Source organism: Hemicordylus capensis, chromosome 2, assembly GCF_027244095.1.
Source record: "Hemicordylus capensis ecotype Gifberg chromosome 2, rHemCap1.1.pri, whole genome shotgun sequence".
Classification (NCBI taxonomy): domain Eukaryota; kingdom Metazoa; phylum Chordata; class Lepidosauria; order Squamata; family Cordylidae; genus Hemicordylus; species Hemicordylus capensis.
The window spans coordinates 244,763,354-244,787,267 of NC_069658.1; the positions used below are offsets into that span (position 1 = coordinate 244,763,354).

Here is a 23,914-nt window from a genome sequence, read left to right on the forward strand (position 1 = left end):
CTTCTCCCTGCAATTAGGCTCTGTACCAGAGGGCTGGAAAGCAGCAAATGTAACACTGATTTTAAAAAAGGGATCCAGGGGTAATCCGGTAAATTACAGGCCGGTTAGCTTAATGACCATTCCAGGCATATAGATGGAAAGCATCCTCAAGGACATAGAAAGGAAAGCATCCTCAAGGACATAAAGCACATAGAAGAACAGGCCCTGCTGGGAGAGAACCAGCATGGCTTCTGCAAAGTCAAATCTTGCCTCACAAACCTTTTGCAGTTCTTTGAGAGTGTCATCAAGTGTATGGATCAAGGTTATCCAGTTGAGATACTATACATAATATACCTGGACTTCCAAAAAGCTTTCAACAAAGTTCCTCATCAAAGACTTCTAAGAAAACTTAGCAGTCATGGGATAAGGGGACAAGAATGTGTGTGGATTGCTAACTGGTTGAAAGACAGGAAACAGAGTGTACAGGTGAAACTCAAAAAATTAGAATATTGTGCAAAAGTCCATTAATTTCAGTAATGCAAATTAAAAGGTGAAACTGATATATGAGATAGACGCATTACATGCAAAGCGAGATAAGTCAAGCCTTAATTTGTTATAATTGTGATGATCATGGCGTACAGCTCATGAGAACCCCAAATCCACAATCCCAGAAAATTAGAATATTACATGAAACCAATAAAACAAGGATTGTAAATAGAACAATATTGGACCTCTGAAAAGTATAAGCATGCATATGTATTCAGTACTTGGTTTGGGCCCCTTTTGCAGCAATTACTGCCTCAGTGCGGCGTGGCATGGATGCTATCAGCCTGTGGCACTGCTGAGGTATTATGGAAGACCAGGATGCTTCAATAGCGGCCTTCAGCTCTTCTGCATTGTTTGGTCTCATGTCTCTCATCCTTCTCTTGGCAATGCCCCATAGATTCTCTATGGGGTTCAGGTCAGGCGAGTTTGCTGGCCAATCAAGCACAGTAATCCCATGGTCATTGAACCAGGTTTTGGTACTTTTGGCAGTGTGGGCAGGTGCCAAGTCCTGCTGGAAAATGAAGTCAGCATCCCCATACAGCTCGTCTGCGGAAGGAAGCATGAAGTGCTCCAAAATCTCCTGATAGACGGCTGCGTTGACCCTGGACCTAATGAAGCACAGTGCACCAACACCAGCAGATGACATGGCTCCCCAAATCAACACAGACTGTGGAAACTTCACACTGGACTTCAAGCATCTTGCATTGTGTGCCTCTCCATTCTTCCTCCAGACTCTGGGTCCTTGGTTTCCAAATGAGATGCAAAAGTTGCTCTCATCAGAAAAGAGGACTTTGGACCACTGAGCAACAGACCAGTTCTGTTTTTCTTGAGCCCAGGTAAGACGCTTCTGACGTTGTTTGTTGTTCAGGAGCGGCTTGACAAGAGGAATACGACATTTGAAGCCCATGTCCAGGATCAGTCTGTGTGTGGTGGCTCTTGCTGCACTAACTCCAGCCTCAGTCCACTCCTTGTGAAAGTCCCCAACACTTTTGAATGGCCTTTTCCTGACAATCCTCTCCAGGCTGCAGTCATCCCTGCTGCTTGTGCACCTTTTTCTTCCACACTTTTCTCTTCCACATAACTTTCTATTGATGTGCTTTGATACAGCACTTTGGGAACATCCAACTTCTTTTGCAATTACCTTTTGAGGCTTTCCCTCCTTATGGAGGGTGTCAGTGATGGTTTTCTGCACAACTGTCAAGTCAGCAGTCTTTCCCATGATTGTGATTCCTAATGAACCAGACTGAGAGACCATTTAAAGGCTCAGGAACCCTTTGCAGGTGTTATGGATTGATTAGCTGATTGGAGTGGGACACCTGGAGCCTACTGTTGAACCTTTTCACAATATTCTAATTTTCTGGGATTGTGGATTTGGGGTTCTCATGAGCTGTACGCCATGATCATCACAATTATAACAAATTAAGGCTTGACTTATCTCGCTTTGCATGTAATGCGTCTATCTCATACATCAGTTTCACCTTTTAATTTGCATTACTGAAATTAATGCACTTTTGCACGATATTCTAATTTTTCGAGTTTCACCTGTAGGTATAAATGGAGAGTTTTCACAATGGTGGGAAGTAGGAAGTGGAGTCCCCTAGGGGTCTGTACTGGAACAAGTGCTTTTTGATTTATTCATAAATGATCTAGAAGTAGGGGTAAGCAGTAAGGTGGCCAAATTTGCAGATGATACCAAACTCTTTCAGGTAGTGAAATCCATAACGGATTGTGAGGAGCTCCAAAAGGATCTCTCCAAACTGGGGGAATGGGCGACAAAATGGCAAATGCAGTTCAATGTTGGCAAGTGTAAAGTGATGCACACTGGAACAAAAAACCCCAGCTTCAAGTATACACTGTTGGGATCTGAGCTGTCAGTGACTGACCAGGAGGGGGATCTTGGGGTCGTGGTGGACAGCTCATTGAAAGTGTCAACCCAATGTGCAGCAGATGTGAAAAGGCCAATTCCATTCTAGAGATCATTAGGAAGGGGATTGAAAATAAACTGCTAATACTATAAAGCCCTTATACAAATCGATGGTGTGGCCGCATCTGGAGTACTGTGTACCATTCTGGTCACCATTATTTATTTATTTATTTATTTATTTATTTATTTATTTATTTATAACATTTAAAATACCACCCACTCCCAAGACTCCTGGTGGTGTACAAAAACATGTAAATAAATAAGGCAACATTAAAAATTGCATTCTAAATTAAAAAATAAAGTAGCTAACAGAAAACAAATAAAGTAAACTACGGGGCAGAAAACTGGCGAAAAAGAATAGAGATTTGAAGATCAGTAAGGAAGGGGCTAAATGAATCTGAAAGGGAAGAGAGTTCCAAACAAGTGTGGCAGCAACCAAAAAGGCAATTTTGGGGGTCCTAGAACTCTGAACCTCTCGAAAATAAAGGACCGACAAAAGGGCCATCTGAGATGATCTAACAGGACGGGATGTAACTGGGTGGGAGAGGCTGTTCTGTAGGTAAACAGGCGCCAAGCCCCGCAAGGCTTTGAAGGTAAGAACCAGGACTTTAAATTGAATTTGGAAGCGAATGGATAATCAGTGCAGTGACTGCAGGAGAGGTGTTACCCTCTCATATTTTCTGGCACCCATGAGTCAGTGAGCCACTGTATTCTGGACCCGTTGTAGCTTCCCAATCATCTTTAAAGGTAACCCTAGATAAAGCATGTTACAATAATCTAAGCTGGAGATAACAAGGGCATGAGACACTGTCATTAGTGCCTGCCGATCAAGGTAACGGAGTAATTGGCGAACCAGATGAAGCAGGGTAAAAGCACTTCTGGCCACAGCCTCCACCTGCTGTTCAAGCAGGAGGCATGAGTCCAAAAGAACCCACAAGTCACGAACAAACTCCTTTGGGGGCAGCGCCACCCCATCTAAAAAAAGGTTCACATCCAACTGTTGATCTAACATCTACAAAAGGACATTGTGGAACTGGAAAAGGTGCAAAAGAGGGCAACCAAGATGATCAGGGCCTAGAGTTCCTGATGTCTCGCAGAGACTTCTGTGTAAAATTTGGAAGTTATGTGAATGCACACCTCCATTCCGGAGGAGATGTGAACTAAAAGCCGGGCGTGAAAAAGCTCCTTATGTGGGATTGTGCCAGGACGGAAAAACTCTGGTCCTCCTGCAGATGTTGCCTACAACTCCCATCATACATGACTACATAGGTACTGTGACAGAGGATGATAGAAGTTGTAGTCCAAAACTAGCTGGAAAGGCAAAGCTGTTAACATCATGGCATGATTATGCCATGATGTCTTCCTGGTACACCGCCCTTCTTGTTTTTTAAATTGGGTGGTATAGTAAGTAAGAAAGTAAATAGTTATGGATATTCTGACAGCCTCTGCTACTAAGATTATGACAATGAAAAATATTTATTTTGCTTTTTGACTATACACACACACACACACACACATATATATATAGACACATACACACATATATATACACACACACACACACACACAAATAAGAGTGTAAGATAGATTTATGTCCCCAAAGGGCTTACCATCTAAAAAACAAACATAAGATTGATGCCAGGACCTGCCACTAACTAGAGGGATGCTGTGCTGGGGTTGGATAGGGACAGTTCCTCTCCCCCGGCTAAATAAAGAGAATCACCGCTTTGAAAAGGGACCTCTTTCCTCTATTAGCAAGGGACTAGCAATGGTTGGAAACAGGTTTGTTACATGGGCCACTGGAATACAAACCGAGAAATATAATCTAACTTTATTAGTAAGCACATAAAATACAATACTGCTATTTTTAAAAACCTCTAAAAAGCAGCTAACATTTCTGTTCCACTTCAGCTGAATGCTCAGATGCCTCAGAAGTTGATCGAACTCCATCAATGGGAAAAGCTTCAGATCACATTTCTCCCCCTTCTTAAAGCACTTAAAAACATTGAACCCAGCACAATAAAAGACACAATTAAAACTACCAGGGAGCTCCTCATTGAGAAGCCACTTAAAAATAGTGGATAACACAGGTCAAAAATGAAGAACACTCAAAGGACATAATTAGTTTCAGACAAACAAATTGTAATTTTGCCTGTGTGGATTTCTTGAGGTGAAAAGCAGTATGTGTTGTGACTGAAACTCTTTCCACACTCCAAATAGTTACATTTCCTCTTCAGTGTGTATTTTATCCTGTTCATTAAGGCATGATTCATCATCAAAGCTCTTGCTAGAATGCTAGCATTGTAAAAATGTCTCTCTTCAAGGGTTTCTTTCATGTGCATGGTGGATTATTTAGCGACAGAAACTCTCTCCACCCTCCAAGCATTTCTATGGTTTCTTCACTTCATGGATTCTTTGATGTGCAGTAAGATGTTGTTTCAGAGCAAATCTTTTCCCACACTGCGAGCATGTGTAGGGCTTTTCTCCTGTGTGTGTTCTTTCATGTCTAGTAAGATTAGTTTGCTGAGCAAAGCTTTTCCCACAGTATGAGCATGAATATGGTTTCTCCCCTGTGTGAGTTCTTTGATGTACAGTAAGATGATGTTTCAGAGCAAAGCTTTTTCCACACTGTGAGCATGAATATGGCTTTTCTCCTGTGTGGCTTCCTGAATGGGCAATAAGGTTTTCGATATGAAGAAATCTCTTTCCACACTCCAAGCATTTATATGGTTCCACTCCATTATGGGTTCTTTTGTGCATAGTAAGCTTTAGATGCCGCCTGAAGGTCTTTCCACACTCAGAACACCTATAGAGTGTCTCTCCTTTGTGGGTTCTTAGATGTCTCGTAAGCTGTGGGCACCTCCTGAAGGTTTCGTCACACACTGAGCATCTATATCTTCTGAGAAGCCTAGTAAGGTACCTCAAAACCCTCTCTTTTGTTGATGGCTGGGCTCTGGGGTCTTGCTTAGAAATAGACAAGAGTGCTTCAGGATCATTGCAGACTGCAGTCCCCTGAACGTTATGAGGGCCATCACCTGTTTCTTCTGACCTTTCCCCTATTGGGGGGCCTGTGGGGTTTTGGTCCTCCATTTGTCCCCCTAAAAACCGAGCTGCAGACTACAGTCAGCCCCAGGATAAATGACAGTGGTCCAGACTGCTGTGTTGAGGCTCTTCATCTGGAAATGGGAAGAAGAGAATGAACCTAGGTAGGCAAGTGACCTCCAATATGCAGCGACAAATTTATTTATTTATCTGTCAAATTTGTACACCGCTCCAAACTTTCATCTCTGGGCAGTTAACAACAATATAAAAGAAGTTTAATCTTAAAACAATTAAGGCAATCTAAAAATTAAAAACAGCTGGGAAAGCTTGGCTGAAGAGTTGGGTTTTCAAGTGCTTTTTAAAAACTGTCATTTTCAGATACCCTGACGTGGAAAACATCAATTCTGGTACCAACAGCAGAGGCAGGACCAGGAAGCTATCATGGAGTTGAATAATATGTACAAAATTAATTATCTCCTTTATGGGTCTACAGTCATTGGGCATCATTGGGGGCGGGATATGGGCCCCCAATGAATTGCTTAGAGCCCCCAATCTCTTCAGCCCAGGGCTGGTGTATTGATACTTTATCTTCACCTCCTGTCCAATATTTGTTTACCCAGTAATATTTTCTGATGGATCAGAACATAATTTTCTATTACCCAGTCAGATTTCAGTATAGAGGTATGTTTTTCTGATGGGTAATGTTTTATGATTGATGAGACTGACCTTTTTCAGCACCCATTCACATTTCAATACTAGGGGAAGCTCTTCTGATGGCTAATGTTTGCTGATTTACTCAGCCATAATTTCTCATCCCATCAGATTTCAGTATTTTTGAATCATGTATCCTGAGTGTGAAGATAAAGTGTGCTATCAAGTCATTGTTGATTCCTGGCATGTGGTTGTCTTTGATAGAATACCGGAGGGATTTATCATTGCCATCTCCCGCACAGTATGAGATGATTGTTGGAAATGGAATTCCAGTGCATCGACCTTTGGCACCAAATATCCTAATGACCACTAGGGGCACTGGGAGTAGAGACAGTGAGTAAGGGTCTCCCTAACTCTTCTACCTGTCTCTACTCTATGACCCCTGATCTGACTCTTCCGCACTTCCTGGGCTGAGTCACAATCCTTCCTTTCCTCTTAGAGAACAGATGGAAATATCTATCTCCCGCCTTACCTTTTCAAGTGTATTTAACCAATAAATACTTAGTATTTAGTTCTACAAGGATCTCCATGTGTTTTCTCTAAATAGTTGCAACAACTGAACCATCCTCTGCTAACCACTCTGTAACTAGAGTGTGTGCTTATTCCTTAGTCCTTTGCTGTTTTGCCCACTGGGGTAACAATTTAAAAAACCCCCACCAATGATCCCTTTCTGCATCTTCCTAAATCACTGCTACCCGATATAAATCCCCATACCAGCGGGGATTCAAACCAGCAACCTCTGGCTTGCTAATCAAGTCATTTCCCCGCTGTGCCATTAGGTGGGACTGGACCATCATTTCCCATTGCTCTGTCAGGGTAAGGGCACTGGCCAGGGGCATAGCTATAATTGAGCGAAAGGGTTCAAAGAACACAGGCCCCCAGCTCCTGAGGGCCCTCCAGGTCCATCCCTCCCTATTTTCTTCATTATCTCCCTCACTCTGGGGGTCTGCCAGAGAGAGGGATGAACACAGGCCCCATCTCTCCTAGCTACACCCCTGGCACTGGCTACAAATGGAGAGACTGAGCATGCTCTTTTCTTGCCGGTTCACCAGGCATTGCACAGTACATGCAATTTGCCTTAACAAACACCACTGCCGTCTTTCCCCCTTTGGAGTTCAGCGTTATTTGGGTGCCAATAACTGTGTGGCACAAGCCACAAAATCTAGTTCTTTTCTGTAGAAGATGAATTTTTTTCCTTACGAGCCTTTGGTGTTAGATTGTCTGCATTTGTATTAACTAAGTAATAAGAGCATAAGAACAGCCCTGCTGGATCAGGCCCAAGGCCCATCTAGTCCAGCATCCTGTTTCTCACAGTGGACCACCAGGTGCTGCTGGAAGCCACAGGCAGGAGTTGAGGGCATGCCCTCTCTCCTGCCATTACTCCCCTGCAACTGGTTCTCAGAGCCATCCTGCTGTCATTCTAACCAAAACCTGTAGAGGCTGCTTGGGGTTCCAAGACAAGTCTAAGAAATACATTATCAGGCTGCAACTCTTCTTTCTGTGTTTTGGGCCACCAAGGTGCTGCTTCTATCCAGCCTCCCACAAGAACATCCCCCACTCCAGGCTTTTAAATGCAGAAAGTGTTGGGAATTCTCTGTGGTGAGAGAATCCCTTTCTCATTATAGCAGAGTGCACAGAGGCACAACACAGTGGAATTTACTTAGGCATGCGGGTATGCTGAGAGTAAAGTAACTTGGAGCCAATTCATAGTTTCAAATCAATATATAAGGCATTTATTAAGGAACTCCATTCTAGATAGGAAAGTGAGGAGTTAGGATCTCTAATCTATCTATCTAGCTGGATGCAGATGGATTCTGCATCTTCTCTATACACATGGTGCAGGGAGAGGAGCTTGCCATGTTGCAAGGTAGAAGGGCAGGTAGGGAAGAGAGAGAGAAGAAGTGGCTGTGGCTGGAAGGAAGGAACTCCCTGAGATTAGCATTCCAAAGGGATAGTGTCAAAGCAGTAGAGAAGGGATAACCAATGTCTTGACCCTCTAGCCCTCTGACTCACTAGTCTGTCCCAGCGGCGTAACGATAGGGGGGGCAGGGGGCATGTGCCCCCGGCGCCATCTTCGCGGGTCACGTGGGGGGCGCCACCATGACCCCCGCCGATCCCCGATTTTTTTAAAAAAAATTCCTTTAATAAAAATTTCTCCAGGAGGAACGGTCCCCGCGTGGCGCCCGCAGCGCCCCCCCCCCCCCGCTACTGGCCTGGCTTGGCGGCGGGCGCCGAATGCTCATTGCTCACTGTCGTGTATGTCGAGTGGAGTGTCAAACTAGGCCAGAAAGAGGCCCTCTAGTGGTTTGTTGCCTGCCAGCCAGGGTGAGGGAGGGGGTCTCAGTCTCTTCACGCACGCACGCACGACTCGGCCGGCATGCCGAGTCACGCTGTGCATGCGTGCGTGACGTCCGTCCTCCCTCGCCTTATGCACGTGGCGTGGTCCCGGAGCCGGAGGAAGAGCGTGAGCGTCGGCTGCAGGGCAGGTGCAGGCAGGAGGGCCGCCGAGTTCCCCGCACCGCAGTTTGCACCAGCAAAGCCAAAGCAGCCAGCGCAGCAGGTCAAAGAAGTCCTGAGTCCCGACCGACTCCGTCCCGACAACACGCAGCTTTTTCTCGCCGCCGCCGGTCCTTCAGGTGCTGAGTGAATGATCATTCAAACGTTGTGGATCAGGGGGGCGGCGGGTGCCGAGGGAAAAGAGGAGGCCAACTAACCCCCGCCTGCTGTGCTGCCTAACGTTGGGTTGGCCCGCCAAAGACGTGATCGAGGGAGGCAGGGTGCTTTTTTTCCTGAATCCTTGCCTTGCTCGGCTCCAAGAGACCAAAACTTAAATTCTGGCCCGGGGGCTCATCATTCGTCCCCAATCGCCGGCGCCGCTTCCGCCTGGGCGAAAGTGAAAGCAGCTCCCGGGCCGGGCGGGGGGCGCCACAGCGGGGCTTGTGTGCCGCCGCCGCCGCCCCCCCTGCCTCCCCCCCCTGCACACGTCTTGGCCAAGAACGGCAGCAGCAGCAGGAGGGCGAGGAGACCCACGTCCTCCCAACCAAAAGCAGCTTCTTGGCTGCTGTTCCCTTCCCAACTCTGATAATTTCATGTTCCTATCAATACCATGCATTCTGCAGAGTTTTATATTACACCTTTCGGCACAAAAGGCATTCAAAATAGCTACACACAAAAATGCCCCAGCTCCACGCGCACTCTCTTTCCCAAGCTTCCTCTTCCATTTCCCTCTTTCTCTGTATCTCGCTTGCGCTCTCTCTTTCCCAACAAGCCTCCCTCCTTCTCTCTATCGCGCTCTCACTCTCTTTCCGAAGCTGCCGCCGTTTCTCTTGCTCTGTATCTCTCTCTCTCTCTCTCTTTCCCATCCCAAGCCAGATGCTCACTTCCCCCCATCCCTCGGCCACGGTGGAAGCAATTTTAAAGGAAAAGCACAAAGGTTTGGCGGAACGAAGTAGCTCCTCTCAAAGCCTGCACCCGTCTCTCCCCACCCCCAGTGAAGGCTCTTACCCCATCCTTTTCCTCTTTCTTTCCCCTTCTCCCTTCTGATCCAAATGTAATCTTACCCAAAATTATGAGAAAAACGACTCTATTTTTCCCCCCTTACAAGTGCTCCAAGTTCAGTGTGATGATGATTTGGCAAAGATGGATAGGGAGAACAATGCATTTTATAATGTGTTTTGTACAGATTGTCTTGTATTAGATTGAATTTTAATTAAATTTATTTCATATGAATTTAAATTATTCTTGGCCTGCCAGAATGTCAAAAGTTAAATTTTGATTAAATTCATTTTTAATTAATTTCACTTTAATTTAATTTTATTTGATTGATTGATTGATATTGTTACTCTAATAATCTAGAAATGTGGGGTGGGGTGGGGGTTGAGAGGATTGCAAAAGGATGTGTTCTTGCACTCTGAAATTGGAGCATGTAAGTTGCTGACAATACTTTGAGCTGTCAAGGGCCATTTGAAATGTGAAGGATTTTAACATTAGACCTGAACAAAAGCTGGTTGCAACACCAAAATAATATGCACATCTAGAGAGATGCTATTGTTTTGTGTTTCCTCTTCAGCCACTGGCTGTGATTTTAATTGTGCTGGAGGATCTTCATTAGACCCAGCGTGGTGTAGTGGTTAGAGTGCTGGACTTGGACTGGGGAGACCTGAGTTCAAAAAATCCCCATTCAGCCATGAGACTTGCTGGGTGACTCTGGGCAAGTCACTTCTCTCTCAGCCTAACCTACCTCACAGGGTTGTTGTGAAGGGAAACTTAAGTATGTACTACATCGCTCTGGGCTCCTTGGAGGAAGAACAACATATACATGTAATAATAATAATAATAGCACATGGAGAGGTTTCCCAAAGCTGCTTCATTAGTTGCAGTGGGGCTTGGCAGGCTAGGTCTTTTTGCATGCAATGAGAATGTCAGCCAACATTAATAATAATGTTGGGGGGAAGTTGAGAACAGTCAGTTATCTGAAAGATGGGTGGCAGATGTTGGGGGGGTGCAATTTCAGTGCTTGCCCTAGGCGCTATTTTCCCTAGATACTCCTCTGGAGGGGGCGCAATTTCAGTGCTTGCCCCAGGCGTCGTTTTCCCTAGTTACGCCTCTGGTCTGTCCTCCCCTGTCTGAGACAAGAGACAGTGCAAAGTCCTTAATTTCCAACAGAAAGCAACAAGCCCTCCCTCCTTGTTCCCTGCCACTAGGGAACTCTATTCCTCTCTCTACCTAGCACTATACCTCCTTCTCTAGGCAGGGATTGCCTGGTTGCTTCTTTTTGGAGAAGCAACTATTCACTTACACAAATTTCCACTGGAAACAGGAAGAGAGAACCACCAGGATCCAGCCTCAGGGAAGGAAAAGCAGCACATCCAAGACTGGAGATGGGAAAACCTAAAAAAAAAAATAAAAAGCACAAGCAAAGACTTAAATGCTTCCATCCTCCACACTTTGCACCAGTTAAAAGGAGCCAGTTGTTTGTCATTTATGTTTTTTAAGGCTTGCAATGCATTCTGGGAGTTGTAGTTCACGTCCAGAAGAAAGCACAGGTTGGTGGGAAGCCTGGTTGGGGAAGTGAAACCAGAACAGTCAGTGGTGCTTCTGGTTTCCATTTGTTCTTCCCCATTGGTCAATCCTCTCCCTGGTTTTTTACATAATTGGCACCCATCATTGTTTATTCCGCATTTAACAAATATCAGACTTTGCTTTAGAGTTTTGATGCAACAGAATATTTCAAATAATAACACAAATGAAAATGGCATGGACAAAAATGATGGGACCCAGAACCTAATATTTTGTTGCACAACCTTTAGAGGCAATCACTGCAAACAAGTGATTCCTGTAGCTCTCAATGAGACTTCTGCACCTGTCAATAGGTAGTTTGGCCCACTTTTCCTGAGCAAACTGCTCCAGCTGTGTCAGGTTGGAAGGGTGTCTTCTCCAGACTGCATGTTTCAGTTCTTTCCATAGATGTTCAATAGGATTCAATAGCATTCCAATCAGAGCTCATAGAAGGCCACTTCAGAATAGTCCAATCTTTTCTCCTTAGCCATTCTTGGGTGCTTTTAGCTGTGTGTTTTGTATCATTATCCTGTTGGAGGATCCTTGACCTGAGACTGAGACAGAGTTTTCTGACACTGGACAGTACGATTGGCTCCAGAATGTCTTGATAGTCTTGAGATTTCATTGTTCCCTGCACAGACTCAAAGCACCCCACTAGGGAAGTCTATTGCTCCATCTGCCTATCACTATTCCAGGGATTTTCCTTATTTCTCCTCTTTTCTTTGGGAAAGCAACTTTTCATTTACCACAATGATTAGGATCCAGACCCAGAGAAGAAAATGTAGCAACTTCGAGGCAGGAGATGGGAAGTCTATGCAAGAGAGCAGCCAGTGACTTCAGTGCCTCCACACATTGCTCAGGTAGGTTAAGAGGAGCCAGCGGATTGTCATTTCTTTGAGGTTTGCAATGCATTCTGGGAGTGGTAGTTCACAGCAAGAAGAGTGGTAGTTCACAGCACGAAGAAAGCTAAGGCAAGTGGGAACATTCCCAGCTCAGTTACCCTGCTATGTGAGCAAAGAGCGGAGGCACCTTCAGCATTGGAAACTGCTCCCAAATGAGGAGTATGGTGAAAGAAAAGAAAGCTGAAAGAGAAAATCAGGAGAGTCACTTCGCTCCAGAATGCATGGAGTTTACTCAAAACCACAATACTAGAAGCCCAGTTAGATTGTATACCCAAAAGGAGGAAGGATACCACTAAGTCCAGGAGGATGCCAGCATGGCTAACAGGTCATGTCACGGAAGCCATAAAAGGGAAGAAGACTTCCTTCTGAAATTGGAAGGCTTGGGCAAATGAGGAGAACAGAAAGGAACACAAACTCTGGCAAAGGAAATGCCAGGTGACAATAAGGAAGCCAAAAAGAGAGTATGAGAAACATTTAGATAAAAGCATCAAGAGGAATAACAAAAACTTCTTAAAATGCATCAGATGCAGGAAACCTGCCAGGGAGGTGGCTGGACCATTAGACAATCAGGGAGTGAAAGGGATTATTCAGGAGGATATGGAGGTTGCAGAGAAGCTAAATGAGTTCTTTGCGTCCATCTTCATAGCAGTGGATACTGAGCATAGACCAGTTCCTGAAACAGGCTTTTCGGGGATGGAGGCTAAAGAACTGAGGCACCAGGGCCAGACGGCATCAATCACCAGGGCCAGACGGCATCCATCCAAGAGTCCTCAAGGAACTCAAATGTGAAATTGCTGACCTCCATGCTGAAATATATAACCTGCAATCAGGCTCTGTACCAGAGGATTGGAAAGTAACAAATGTAACACCGATTATCAAAAAGGGATCCAGGGGAGATCCAGGATATTACAGGCTGGTTAGCTAAATGTCCATTCAAGGCAAATGGATGGAAAGCATCCTCAAGGATAAAACAGTAAAGCACATCGAAGAACATGCCCTGATGGGAGAGAACCAGCATGGCTTCTTCAAAGGTAAATCTTGCCTCACAAATTTTTTGGAGTTCTTTGTGAGTGTAAACAGGTGTGTGGATCAAGGTGCTCCAGTTGAGATACTATACCTGGACTTCCAAAAAGCTTTCAACAAATTTCCTCATCAAAGACTCTTGAGAAAACGTAGCAGTCATGTGATAAGTGGACAAGTATATATGTGGATTGCTAACTGATTGAAGGTCAGGAAGCAGAGTTTTTCCCAATGGTGGGAAATAAGAAGTGTGGTCCCCAGGGATCTGTACTGGGACCGGTGCTTATTAATTTATTCATAAATGATCTACAAGTAGGGGTAAACAGTGAGGTGGCCAAATTTGCAGATGATACCAAATTCTTTCAGGTAGTGAAATCCATAATGGTTTGTGAGGAGCTCCAAAAGGATCTCCCCAAACTGGGAGAGTGGGCGACAAAATGGCAAAAGCGCTTCAGTGTTGGAAAATATAAAATGATGCACATTGTGACAAAAAACCCCAACTTCATGTATATGCTGATGGGATCTGAGCTATCAGTGACTGACCAGGAGAGGGATCTTGAGGTCGTGGTGGACAGCTCATTGAAAGTGTCGACCCAATGTGCGGCAGCTGTGAAAAGGCCAATTCCATGTTAGAGATCATTAGGAAGGAGATTAAAACAGCTAATATTACAATGCCCTTATACAAAACTATGGTGCGGCCATGCTTGGAGTACTGTGTACAATTCTGGTCACCACATCTAAACAAGGACATTGTAGAACTGGAAAAGGTGCAGAAGAGGGCAACCAATATGATCAGGTGCCTAGAGCACATGAGGCAAGGCTACAACACCTGGGGCTATTTAGTTTAGAAAACAGACGACTGCGGGGAGACATGATAGAGGTCTATAAAATCATGCATGGGGTGGAAAAAGTGGATAGAGAGAAATTCTTCTCACTCCCCCATAACACTAGAACCAGGGGACATCCCATGAAATTGATTGCCAAGAAATTTAGGACCAACAGACGGAAGTACTTTTTCACACAACACATAATCAATGTGTGGAATTCTCTGACACAAGATGTGGTGATAGCCAACAACCTGGATGGCTTTATGAGAGATTTGGATAACTTCATGGAGGAGAGGTCTATCAACAGCTACTAGTCGGAAGGTTATAGGCCTCCTCCAGCCTCAAAAGCCAGGATGCCTCTGAGTACCAGTTGCAGGGGAGTAAGAGCAGGAGAGAGGGCATGCCCTCAACCCCTGCCTGTAGGCTTCCAGCAGCATCTGGTGGGCCACAGTGTGGAACAGGATGCTGGACTAGATAGGCCTTGGGCCTGATCCAGCAGGGCTGTTCTTATGTTCTCTTTTTAAAATTGATATTTCTCTTTATTGAGCAAGGGCAGAGCAACTGGCCCTATCCAGCCCCAGCACAGCATCTCTCCTGTGGCTGTTGCTGGTGTCCATCTTATGGTGGTGGTGGTGGTAGTTGCTGTTTTTATTTACCAGAGGCACTCTGCCTACCAAATACCAGGAGCTTTCCCTGACAACAGGCATTACCACAGGTTGACTGAAAGGCTTTACTGCAAGTTCAAAGTTGCCCTGAAAAGCTGACTCAAACAGATTTTCTTTAACCCCAATATAAATCAGGCTACACTCTATTGTGCAGTGAAAAACCCAAATTGTGTGTGAAGTGCTTCCTGATAACACACAGGGACTTCTGGGTAAATTAGGCAGATATGTGAACGCACAGCTCCATTCCCAAGGAGACATGAACTAAAAGCTCGGCACGAAAATTGGGATTGGACAAGTATGGAACAACTCTGGTCCTCCTGCAGATGTTGCCTACAACTCCCAACATACATGACTACATAGCTAATGTGACTGGGGATGATGGGAGGTGTAGTCCAAAACTAGCTGGAATGCCAAAGCTGTTAACATCATGGCATGATTATGCCATGATGTCTTCCTTGTACACCGCCCTTCTTGCCTTTTAGTCTGTGGATTGGGCAGTATATAAAATCTTTTAATTAATAAACAAGTGATTATGGATTTCCTGACAGCCTCTACTACTAAGACTGATAATGAAGAATATTTATACTGCTTTTTGACAAAACCTCCCAAAGGGGTTTAAATCGAAAAATAAGATAATAACAACATCGAGAATAAGATAGATTTATGTCCCCAAAGGGCTTACCATCTAAAAAACAAACATAAGATAGATACGAGGATCACCTACTAGAGGGTTGCTGTGCTGGGGTTCGATAGGGCCAGTTCCTCTCCCCTGGCTAAATAAAGAGAATCACCACTTTGAAAAGGGACCACTTTGCTCTATTAGCAAGGGACTAGCAATGGTTGGAAACAGGTTTGTTACATGGGCCACTGGAACACAAACCAAGAAAAATAATCCAAATTTATTAGTAAGCACAGAAAATACATGACAATACTGCTGGCTTGTTTTTTAAAACCTCTAAAAAGCAGCTAACATTTCTGTTCCACTGCAGCTGAATAATCGGATGCCTCAGAAGATGATCGCTGCAATTACTCCATCAATGGGAAAAGCTTCAGATCACATTTCTCCCCCTTCTTAATCAAAGCACTTAAAAACATTGAGCCCAGCACAATTAAAGACATGATTAAAACCACCAGGGAGTTCCTCATTGAGATGCCACTTAAAAATGCTGGATCACAAGGCTCAGAAATGAAGAACACTCAAAGGACATAATTACATTGGGACAAACAGGTTGCAATTTTGCCTGTGTGGATTTCTTGAAGCAAAAAGCAGTATGTGTTGTGACTGAAGCTCTTTCCACACTCCAAATAGTTAAGTTTCCTCTTCTGTGTGTATTGTATCCTGTTCATTAAGGAGCCCTCATCATCAAGGCTCCTGCCAGAATAAAAGTGTTTGTAAAAAGCTCTCTCTTCTAAGGTTAATTTTATGTGCATGGTGGATTGATTAATGACAGAAACTCTCTCCACCCTCCAAGCATTTCTAAGGTTTCTTCATTTCATGGGTCTTTTGATGTCCAGTAAGATGTTGTTTCTGAGCAAAGCTTTTCCCACAGTGTGAGCATGTGTAGGGCTTTTCTCCTGTGTGAATTCTTTCATGTCTAGTAAGATCAATTTTATAACCAAAGCTTTTTCCACAGTGTGAGCATGAATATGGTTTCTCCCCTGTGTGGGTTCTTTGATGTACAGTAAGATTATTTATCTGAGCAAAGCTTTTTCCACAGAGTGAGCATGAATATGGTTTCTCCCCTGTGTGGGTTCTTTGATGTCCAGTAAGATGATGTTTCAGAGCAAAGCTTTTTCCACACTGTGCGCATGAATATGGCTTCTCCCCTGTGTGGGTTCTTTGATGTCTAGTAAGATGCATTTTATACGCAAAACCTTTTCCACACTGTGCACATGAATATGGCTTCTCCCTTGTGTGGGTTCCTGAATGGGCAATAAGGTTTTCGATATAAGGAAATCTCTTTCCACACTCCAAGCATTTATATGGTTCCACTCCTTTATGAGTTCTTTGGTGTATAGTAAGCTTTAGGTGCCGCCTGAAGGCCTTTCCACACACAGAACACCTATAGAGTGTCTCTCTTGTGTGGGTTCTTAGATGTCTAGTAAGCTGTGGGCACCTCCTGAAGGTTTTGTCACACACTGAGCATCTATATCTTCTCTCTGTTCCGAGAAGCCTAGTAACGTACCTCAAAACCCTCTGTTTTGTTGATGGCTTGGCTCTGGGGTCTTGCTTAGAAGTAGCCAAGAGTGCTTCAGGATCATTGCAGAGTGAAGTCCCCTGAACGTCATGAGGGCCATCACCTGTTTCTTCTGACTTTTTCCCTATTGGGGGGCCTGTGGGGTTTTGGTCCTCCATTTGTCACCTCAAAAACCTAGTTGCAGTTAAAGTCAGCCGCAGGAGAAATGACCGTGGTCCAGGCTTCTGTGTTGAGGCTCTTCATCTGGAAATGGGAAGAAGAGAATGAACCTAGGTAGGCAAGTGACCGCCAATATCCAGCGACAAAAAGTATTTATTTATTTATTTGTCTGTCAAATTTGTACACTGCCCCAAACCTTCATTTCTGGGTGGTTAAGAACAACATAAAACAACCTAAATCTTAAAACAATTAAGGCAATCTAAAAATTAAAAACAGCTGGAAAAGCTTGTCTGAAGAGGTGGGTTTTCAAGTGCTTTTTTAAAATTGTCATTTTTAGATACCCTGATGTGAAAACATCACTTCTGGTACCAACAGCAGAGGCAAGACCAGGAAGCTATCATGGAGCTGAATAATATGTACAAAATTAATTATCTCCTTTATGGGTCTACAATCATTGGGCATCATTGGGGGCGGGGTATGGGCCTCCAATGAATTGCTTAGAGCCCCCAATCTCTTCAGCCCAGGGCTGGTGTATTGATACTTTATCTTCACCTGTCCAATATTTGTTTACCCAGTAATATTTTCTGATGGACCAGAACTTAATTTTCCATTACCCAGTCAGATTTCAGTATAGAGGTATGTTTTTCTGATGGGTAATGTTTTATGATTGCTAGTTGCTGGTCAAGCACATCCCACCTATTCATTCCCTTTCATTGACTTGGCAGCAATCCTATGCACACTCTCCTGAGAGTAATATAATGAATCTTACTTCTGAGCTGGGGGGTCCTCAGGAGCTGGGTGGCGCTGGTTCTTTGAACCCTTTCATTGTCATTTAATTGCAGCTGAGATTAGAGCTACTCTGTTGCTGTTGGCTTTTAGGAAAGATCTGAAGACACATCTCTTCAGCCAAGCTTTTTAGCTTTTTAGTTATTGAGCAGTTCTTATGGTTTAGTTATTTTAATTTGAACTTTTATATGTTTTAACTGTTTTAAAATTTCTCGGTTTGTTTTATTGATGTCAACTGCCTAGAGATTATGGGAGTGGGTGGTAGACAAATATGTTAAATAAAGTTCAGATTACTTTTCATCAACATTGTTTTTCTGTTTTTTCCTCAGAGCTGGAGAAAAGTTACAGGCCTTGTAGCTTTTCTGCTGGCCATGATGTCACCCAAACTGAAGCATGAGAAATGTGGGACTTTTGCGCAAACATTTTTCAAATTTCAGAGTCATCCTGCCCAATAATACCCTTTTGCTTTTCCTGGTAGGAAAAGAACCTCCTCCCTTTTCCTTGCAGGGCATGGAAGAAGCTTCTGAGGCCTGCCTGATTTCAGAGAAGTAGCTCCAGTGGTTTCCATGCAGGCACAATCTCATGTTTTGAGGCTTGACCTGTTGCCATTTCAATAGCTTCATAGGAAGGTTTGCCAGCTGCTGCCCCATCAGTCAATATGTGAAGTTGGTGGGTATTTTTAGACCCAATGTGCATCATTTTCTGCTTACTTCCACTGAACTGCATCTGCCATTTTACTCAGCTAGGAGAGATCCCTTTTGAGCTCTTTGCAATCTTTTGTCAGCACCCGGAATCACTTGTTGTCATCAGCAAGGCTGGCCACCTCACCTTTAATGCCAGATTATTCATCAACAAGTTAAGAAGCACCAGTCCTGATCCTGGAGGGGGCAGGGATGTAGTTTCCATTGGACAAGGGGGGAGGGGGTGATTGCATCTGGGCCCACAGGGTTTGAGAGGCCCCCAGGCATGGGCATAGGGCCCATTGGACAAGAGTGCCTTGCAGCTGGTGGGGGGTCCCTTTTCAAGTACGATGGGAAAAGAAGAAGTGCACTGAAGCTGGCGCTGTTGCCCGCCACCCTCCCGCTCTGCACAGAATCTGAGCCAGCCGAGGGGAAGGCTTGCCTGGGGAGGGTTGGCTTGCCCCACCCCTTGAATCTGATGTTGAATGCAGGCTTGGGCATTGGGGCATGCATGCCCCATAGCTCCAATTAGTCCCCTGGCTGCCAGGAACCTCGCTACGCCCCTGGGAGATGGAGGTCCCACTCTGCACATCCCTCCACTGGGAAAACTGCCCATTTATTCCTACTCTCTGCTTTCTGTTCTTCCACCAGCTACCAGTCCATGAGAAGGCCTGTCCTCTTTTTCCATGGCCACTAAACTTGTTCATGAGCTTTTCGTGAAGAACCTGATCAAATGCTTTATTTTTGAAAAAGGCACACCCTGTTAAAATAAAAGTTTCTCCATCTCTGGATCTTTTTAAAAAGACCCTTAAGGTGCACTTGTTTCTCAGTCTTTTAATTGGTTTCATAACATAATTGTTTTAATCATTTAATCCTGTTTTTTTATATTTCTTGTATTTTAACTTATGTATACCACCAAGCAGAAACAGCTAGTGAGGGTCTCCTTTACCTGTCCCTACTTTCCTCTACTCTATGACCCCTGCCTTGACTCCTCAGGTACACATGTGGACAAATGTCTTGGTACCCCTACACAAAAAAAGAAGAACCCACAATTGTCTCTGAAATAACTTGAAACTGACAAAAGTAATTGGCACCCATCATTGTTTATTCCGCATTTAACAAAAATCAGACTTTGCTTTAGAGTTTTGATGCAACAGAATATTTCAAATAGTAACACAAATGAAAATGGCATGGACAAAAAGATGGGACCCTGAACCTATATTTTGTTGCACAACCTTTAGAGGCAATCACTGCAAACAAGCGATTCCTGTAGCTCTCAGTGAAACTTTTGCACCTGTCAACAGGTAGTTTGGCCCAATTTCCTGAGCAAACTGCTCCAGCTGTGTCAGGTTTGAAGGGGGCCTTCTCCAGACTGCATGTTTCAGTTCTTTCCATAGATGTTCGATAGGATTCCAGTCAGGGCTCATAGAAGGCCACTTCAGAATAGTCCAATCTTTTCTCCTTAGCCATTCTTGGGTGCTTTTAGCTGTGTGTTTTGCATCATTATCCTGTTGGAGGATCCATGACCTGAGACTGAGACAGAGTTTTCTGACACTGGGCAGTACGATTGGCTCCACAATGTCTTGATAGTCTTGAGATTTCATTGTTCTCTGCAAAGACTCAAAGCACCCCATGCCAGAAGCAGCAAAGCAGCCCCAAAATATAACCGAGCCTCCTCCATGTTTCTCAGTAGGTATGGTGTTCTTTTCTTTGAAAGCTTCATTTTTTTCATCTGTGGACATAGAGCTCATGTGACTTGCCAAAAAGCTCCAGTTTTGTCTCATCTGTCCAAAGGACCTTCTCCCAGAGGCATTGTGGCTTGTCAATATGCATTTAAGCAAATTCCAGTCTGGCTTTTTTATGACAAAACTGGAGCTTTGGGGCAAGTCACATCCCTTCCTCGTATAATTACTGATCTCTCCCTCATACACATGAGAAAGTCTGTTTGGACAGTTAAATAGCTGACCATTACAGCTGTGACCTATCTTTCTAATAAAATATACCTAAAAACTGTAAATAGCCAACAAAACGAGTATGAAGATAGAACCTCAGCAGGGAGGGGGCACTTCCCAGTGTGGGAAGTGCCCTGTGTGGCATAGAGTGCCACATGTAGGACTATTAGCTCCCTGGGCAGCAGTCATGGGTGTGTGCTCAGTGCAAGCCCTGAAGAAATGTTACAGATGTGCAGAGTACAAGCATGTATTTGGTTCTGTGACACAGAGAGGGAGATTCTCAGTCCAGTGCAGTTGATCAAAGCCACAATGAGGAAGACCCAGTAAAACACCAGTTGTGGAAGCAACAGCAGAAACAGCACCAGGAAGGCATGAAAGAGTCAAACGACAAGTACAGTATTAATTCTCTCCATTATGGAGCTTCTGTCCCTGCAGGGGCATCATTAGTTGGGCATGGGCTTCCCATGAATTGCTTAGAGCCCCAAATCGCTTCAGCCGAGCATAGGTACACCAAAAAAATTTCTTAGCCTTTCAATTATTTTTTTACCCAATAATATTTTCTGATGGACAACAATGTAATTTTTCATTACCCTGTCAGATTCCAGTACGATAGTAGGCTTTTCTGATGGGTAATGTTTTATGATGGACTAGAATGACATTTTTCAGCACCCATTCACATTTCAATACTATGGGAAGCTATGGAGATGGATAAGGTTTGCTGATGTACTGGGCCATCACTTCTCATTATTCTGTCAGAGATGTCAGTATTAATAATGTTTACTGGACCACAATTCATCATTGCTCTGTCAGGGTAAGGGCACTGGCTACAAATGGCGAGACTGAGCACGCTCTTTTCTTGCCAGTACTCCAGGCATTGCACAGGACAAAAAATTTAGCTAGACGGGCAACACTGTAGTATTTTTCTCTTCGGGTCCCATATAGCACAAGTGTCACGCCGTCGATCTCCGACAGCGAGGAGGAAGGGGAAGCTGGTAACTTTCCAGCCGAGTCAGGAGTGTCTGAGGGGCAGAACCCGGCTGTCAGCATTCATGAAACGGCTGTGGTAGATCCAACTAATGATTTAGAGCAGGCACAACAACCTGAGTCAGCAGAAAGCGTGAGAGACCAATCGGAAGAAGAACTATGCAATGAAACACTGACACCACAACAACGCAGGCGCACTAAACGCAGAACGCAATTAGAATCTATTAGAAGGAGCAAAGGCCTCTTGCTGAAGGCTGATAAACCGTGAATTATATCCAGCTGGGAGCTATCGGCTGCCACTATAAATCCTGTCACCAGCCGTCTACTCCTTGCTGAAAAACAACATAAGTCATTCAGTCGACAGCGTTCAGCCAAGCCGTGAACTTCCCTGGCATTTGGCAGGACCTTGACACAAGCAACAAAATTTAATACTTTTCTGAAGAATCTGGATCTGTTTCCTTAAGAGACTTTGGCTACAGGCTTTGTCTACAGGTGTATTTAATGCCTAACAGACCACTCCTCACCTCATATTTGCTGACATTCTCAAAGAAGCCTGGATAGGCTGCTTGGAGTTCCAAGATCAGATAGAAGTCTAAGGAATTCAACAATCCGACTGCAAGTCTTTCTGTCCCTCTATTTTTCTGCTTCCACAAAGACTTACCTTAGAAGGGGCTCCCACAGGGACATTCCCACCCCAGGATTTTAAATGCAGAAAGCAACAAGCTCTCCCACCTCTTGCCCTGCCACTAGGGAAGTCTATCACTGCCTATCACTATTCCTCCCTCTCCAGGCAGGGATTTCTCTTGTTTCTTCTCTTTTCTTTGGGAAAGAAACTTTTTACTTACCAGAATGATAAGGATCCAGACCCAGAGAAGAAAAAGTGGCAACTCCCAGACGGGAAGTCTATGCAAGAGAGCAGCCAGTGACTTCTGTGCCTCCACCCTCCACACATTGCTCAGGTTAAAAGGAGCCAGCTGTTTGTCATTGCTTTGAGGTTTGCAATGCATTTTGGGAGTTGTAGTTCACAACAAAAGAGTGGTACTAGTTAACAGCATGAAGAACGCTAAGGCAAGTGAGAACATTCCCAGTTCACTTTCCCTGCTAAGTGAGCAAAGAGCGGAGGCACTTTCAGCATAGGAAACTGCTCCAAAATGAGGAGTATAGTGAAAAGAAAGCTGAAAGGGAAAATCAGGAGAGTTACTTCACTCTCTTCGCCATACTGGCATCCTCCTGGACATAGTGGCACCTTTCCTCCTTTTGGTTATACAATCTAAATGGGCTTCTAGTATTATGATTTTGAGTAAACTCCATGCATTCGGGAGTGAAATGACTCTCCTGATTTTCATCTTTTAGCTTTTTTTTTCACCATACTCCTCATTTTGGAGAAGTTTCCTCTTCTGAAAATCATCATGTCTGTGTTAGACTTCTTTGGTGATTCTCTCCCCACATGCATGATCAATTTGATTGCACTATGGTCACTTTTCCCTAAAGGGTCGATGATACTGACATCCCACACCAGATCCTGGGTGCCACGCAGGATTAAGTCCAAGTTTGCCTTCTCTCTGCTTGGTTCCAAGACCAACTGTTCTAGGACACAGTTATTCAACGTATCTAGAAATTTGACCTCTTTGTCATTACCTGACTGTGGGTTTACCCAGTCTATGTGTGGGAATATGAGGGAGCGATTTGTACTTAGCTTCTCTTCTCCACCGGGCTCCTTGTGATCACAGGGGCTTGTTCTAGGCTCCCCTACACACTTCCCGCTAAACATCCGCAAAACTCCAATGATCTGTTCGCTATGCTCTCAGTTCCACTCCTCTTATGTAAAGAGTAGGCTTCCAGCTGAGACACAGGATGTGGGTCAAAGGAAAGTGGGGCCTCCCGCAGCACTAGCAGATGCCATCACCTTCAGGCAAGGACAAACTAAAACACAGGAATTAGCTAGCCCTGGAAAATAACACACACAGAGACTAGGACTTATCCCTTAAAGAGAAACAAGCCCATCCATATTATGGTGGTGGTTGCTGTTGTTTTTAATTTTATATATTTTTACATTTATATCCTGCTCTTCCTCCAAGGAGCCCAGAGCAGTGTACTACATACTTGAGTTTCACTTTCACAACAACCCTGTGAAGTAGGTTAGGCTGAGAGAGAAGTGGCCAGAGGAGCTCTGCCTACCAAATAGACTACCAAATAACAGGAGCTTTCCCTGGCAGCAGGTGTTACCACAGGCGTTTACTGAAAGGCTATACTGCAAGTTCAAAGTTGCCCTGAAAAGCTGACTCAAAAAGTAGATTTTCTTTAACCCCGATATAAATCAGGCTACACTCTATTGTGCAGTGGAAAACCCAAATTTTGTGTGAAGTGCTTCCTGATAACTCGCAGGGACTTCTGGGTAAATTAGGCAGATATGTAAAAGCACACCTCCATTCCCAAGGAGATATGAACTAAAAGCTGGGTGTGAAAATGTTCCTTATGTGG

At 44.4% G+C, this 23,914-nt stretch overlaps 1 protein-coding gene across 7 annotated transcripts; it reads right to left on the bottom strand.

The window, feature by feature from the left end:
* Nucleotides 1-4,264: 4,264 nt before the first annotated feature.
* On the bottom strand, nucleotides 4,265-22,385 carry LOC128342486 (gastrula zinc finger protein XlCGF7.1-like). Of its 7 annotated transcripts, none has more exons than XM_053289812.1 (3): nucleotides 22,279-22,377; nucleotides 11,001-11,092; nucleotides 4,265-5,625 (listed from the first exon to the last, which is right to left on the bottom strand). In XM_053289812.1, the coding sequence occupies exon 3, from the start codon at nucleotides 5,537-5,539 to the stop codon at nucleotides 4,838-4,840; it is 702 nt and encodes a 233-aa protein (XP_053145787.1). In that variant the 5' UTR covers nucleotides 5,540-5,625; nucleotides 11,001-11,092; nucleotides 22,279-22,377; the 3' UTR covers nucleotides 4,265-4,837. The 7 variants fall into 7 exon arrangements, with proteins under 7 accessions (XP_053145787.1, XP_053145788.1, XP_053145789.1 ...); XM_053289813.1 differs by lacking the exon at nucleotides 22,279-22,377 and adding an exon at nucleotides 16,861-16,996; XM_053289814.1 differs by lacking the exon at nucleotides 11,001-11,092 and having other exon boundaries at nucleotides 22,279-22,379.
* Nucleotides 22,386-23,914: the final 1,529 nt, after the last annotated feature.

Bases quoted from the DNA above. Each gene is read 5' to 3' on its own strand.
- LOC128342486 (XM_053289811.1), bottom strand. From the start codon at position 17,030: ATGGAGGACCAAAACCCCACAGGCCCCCCAATAGGGAAAAAGTCAGAA.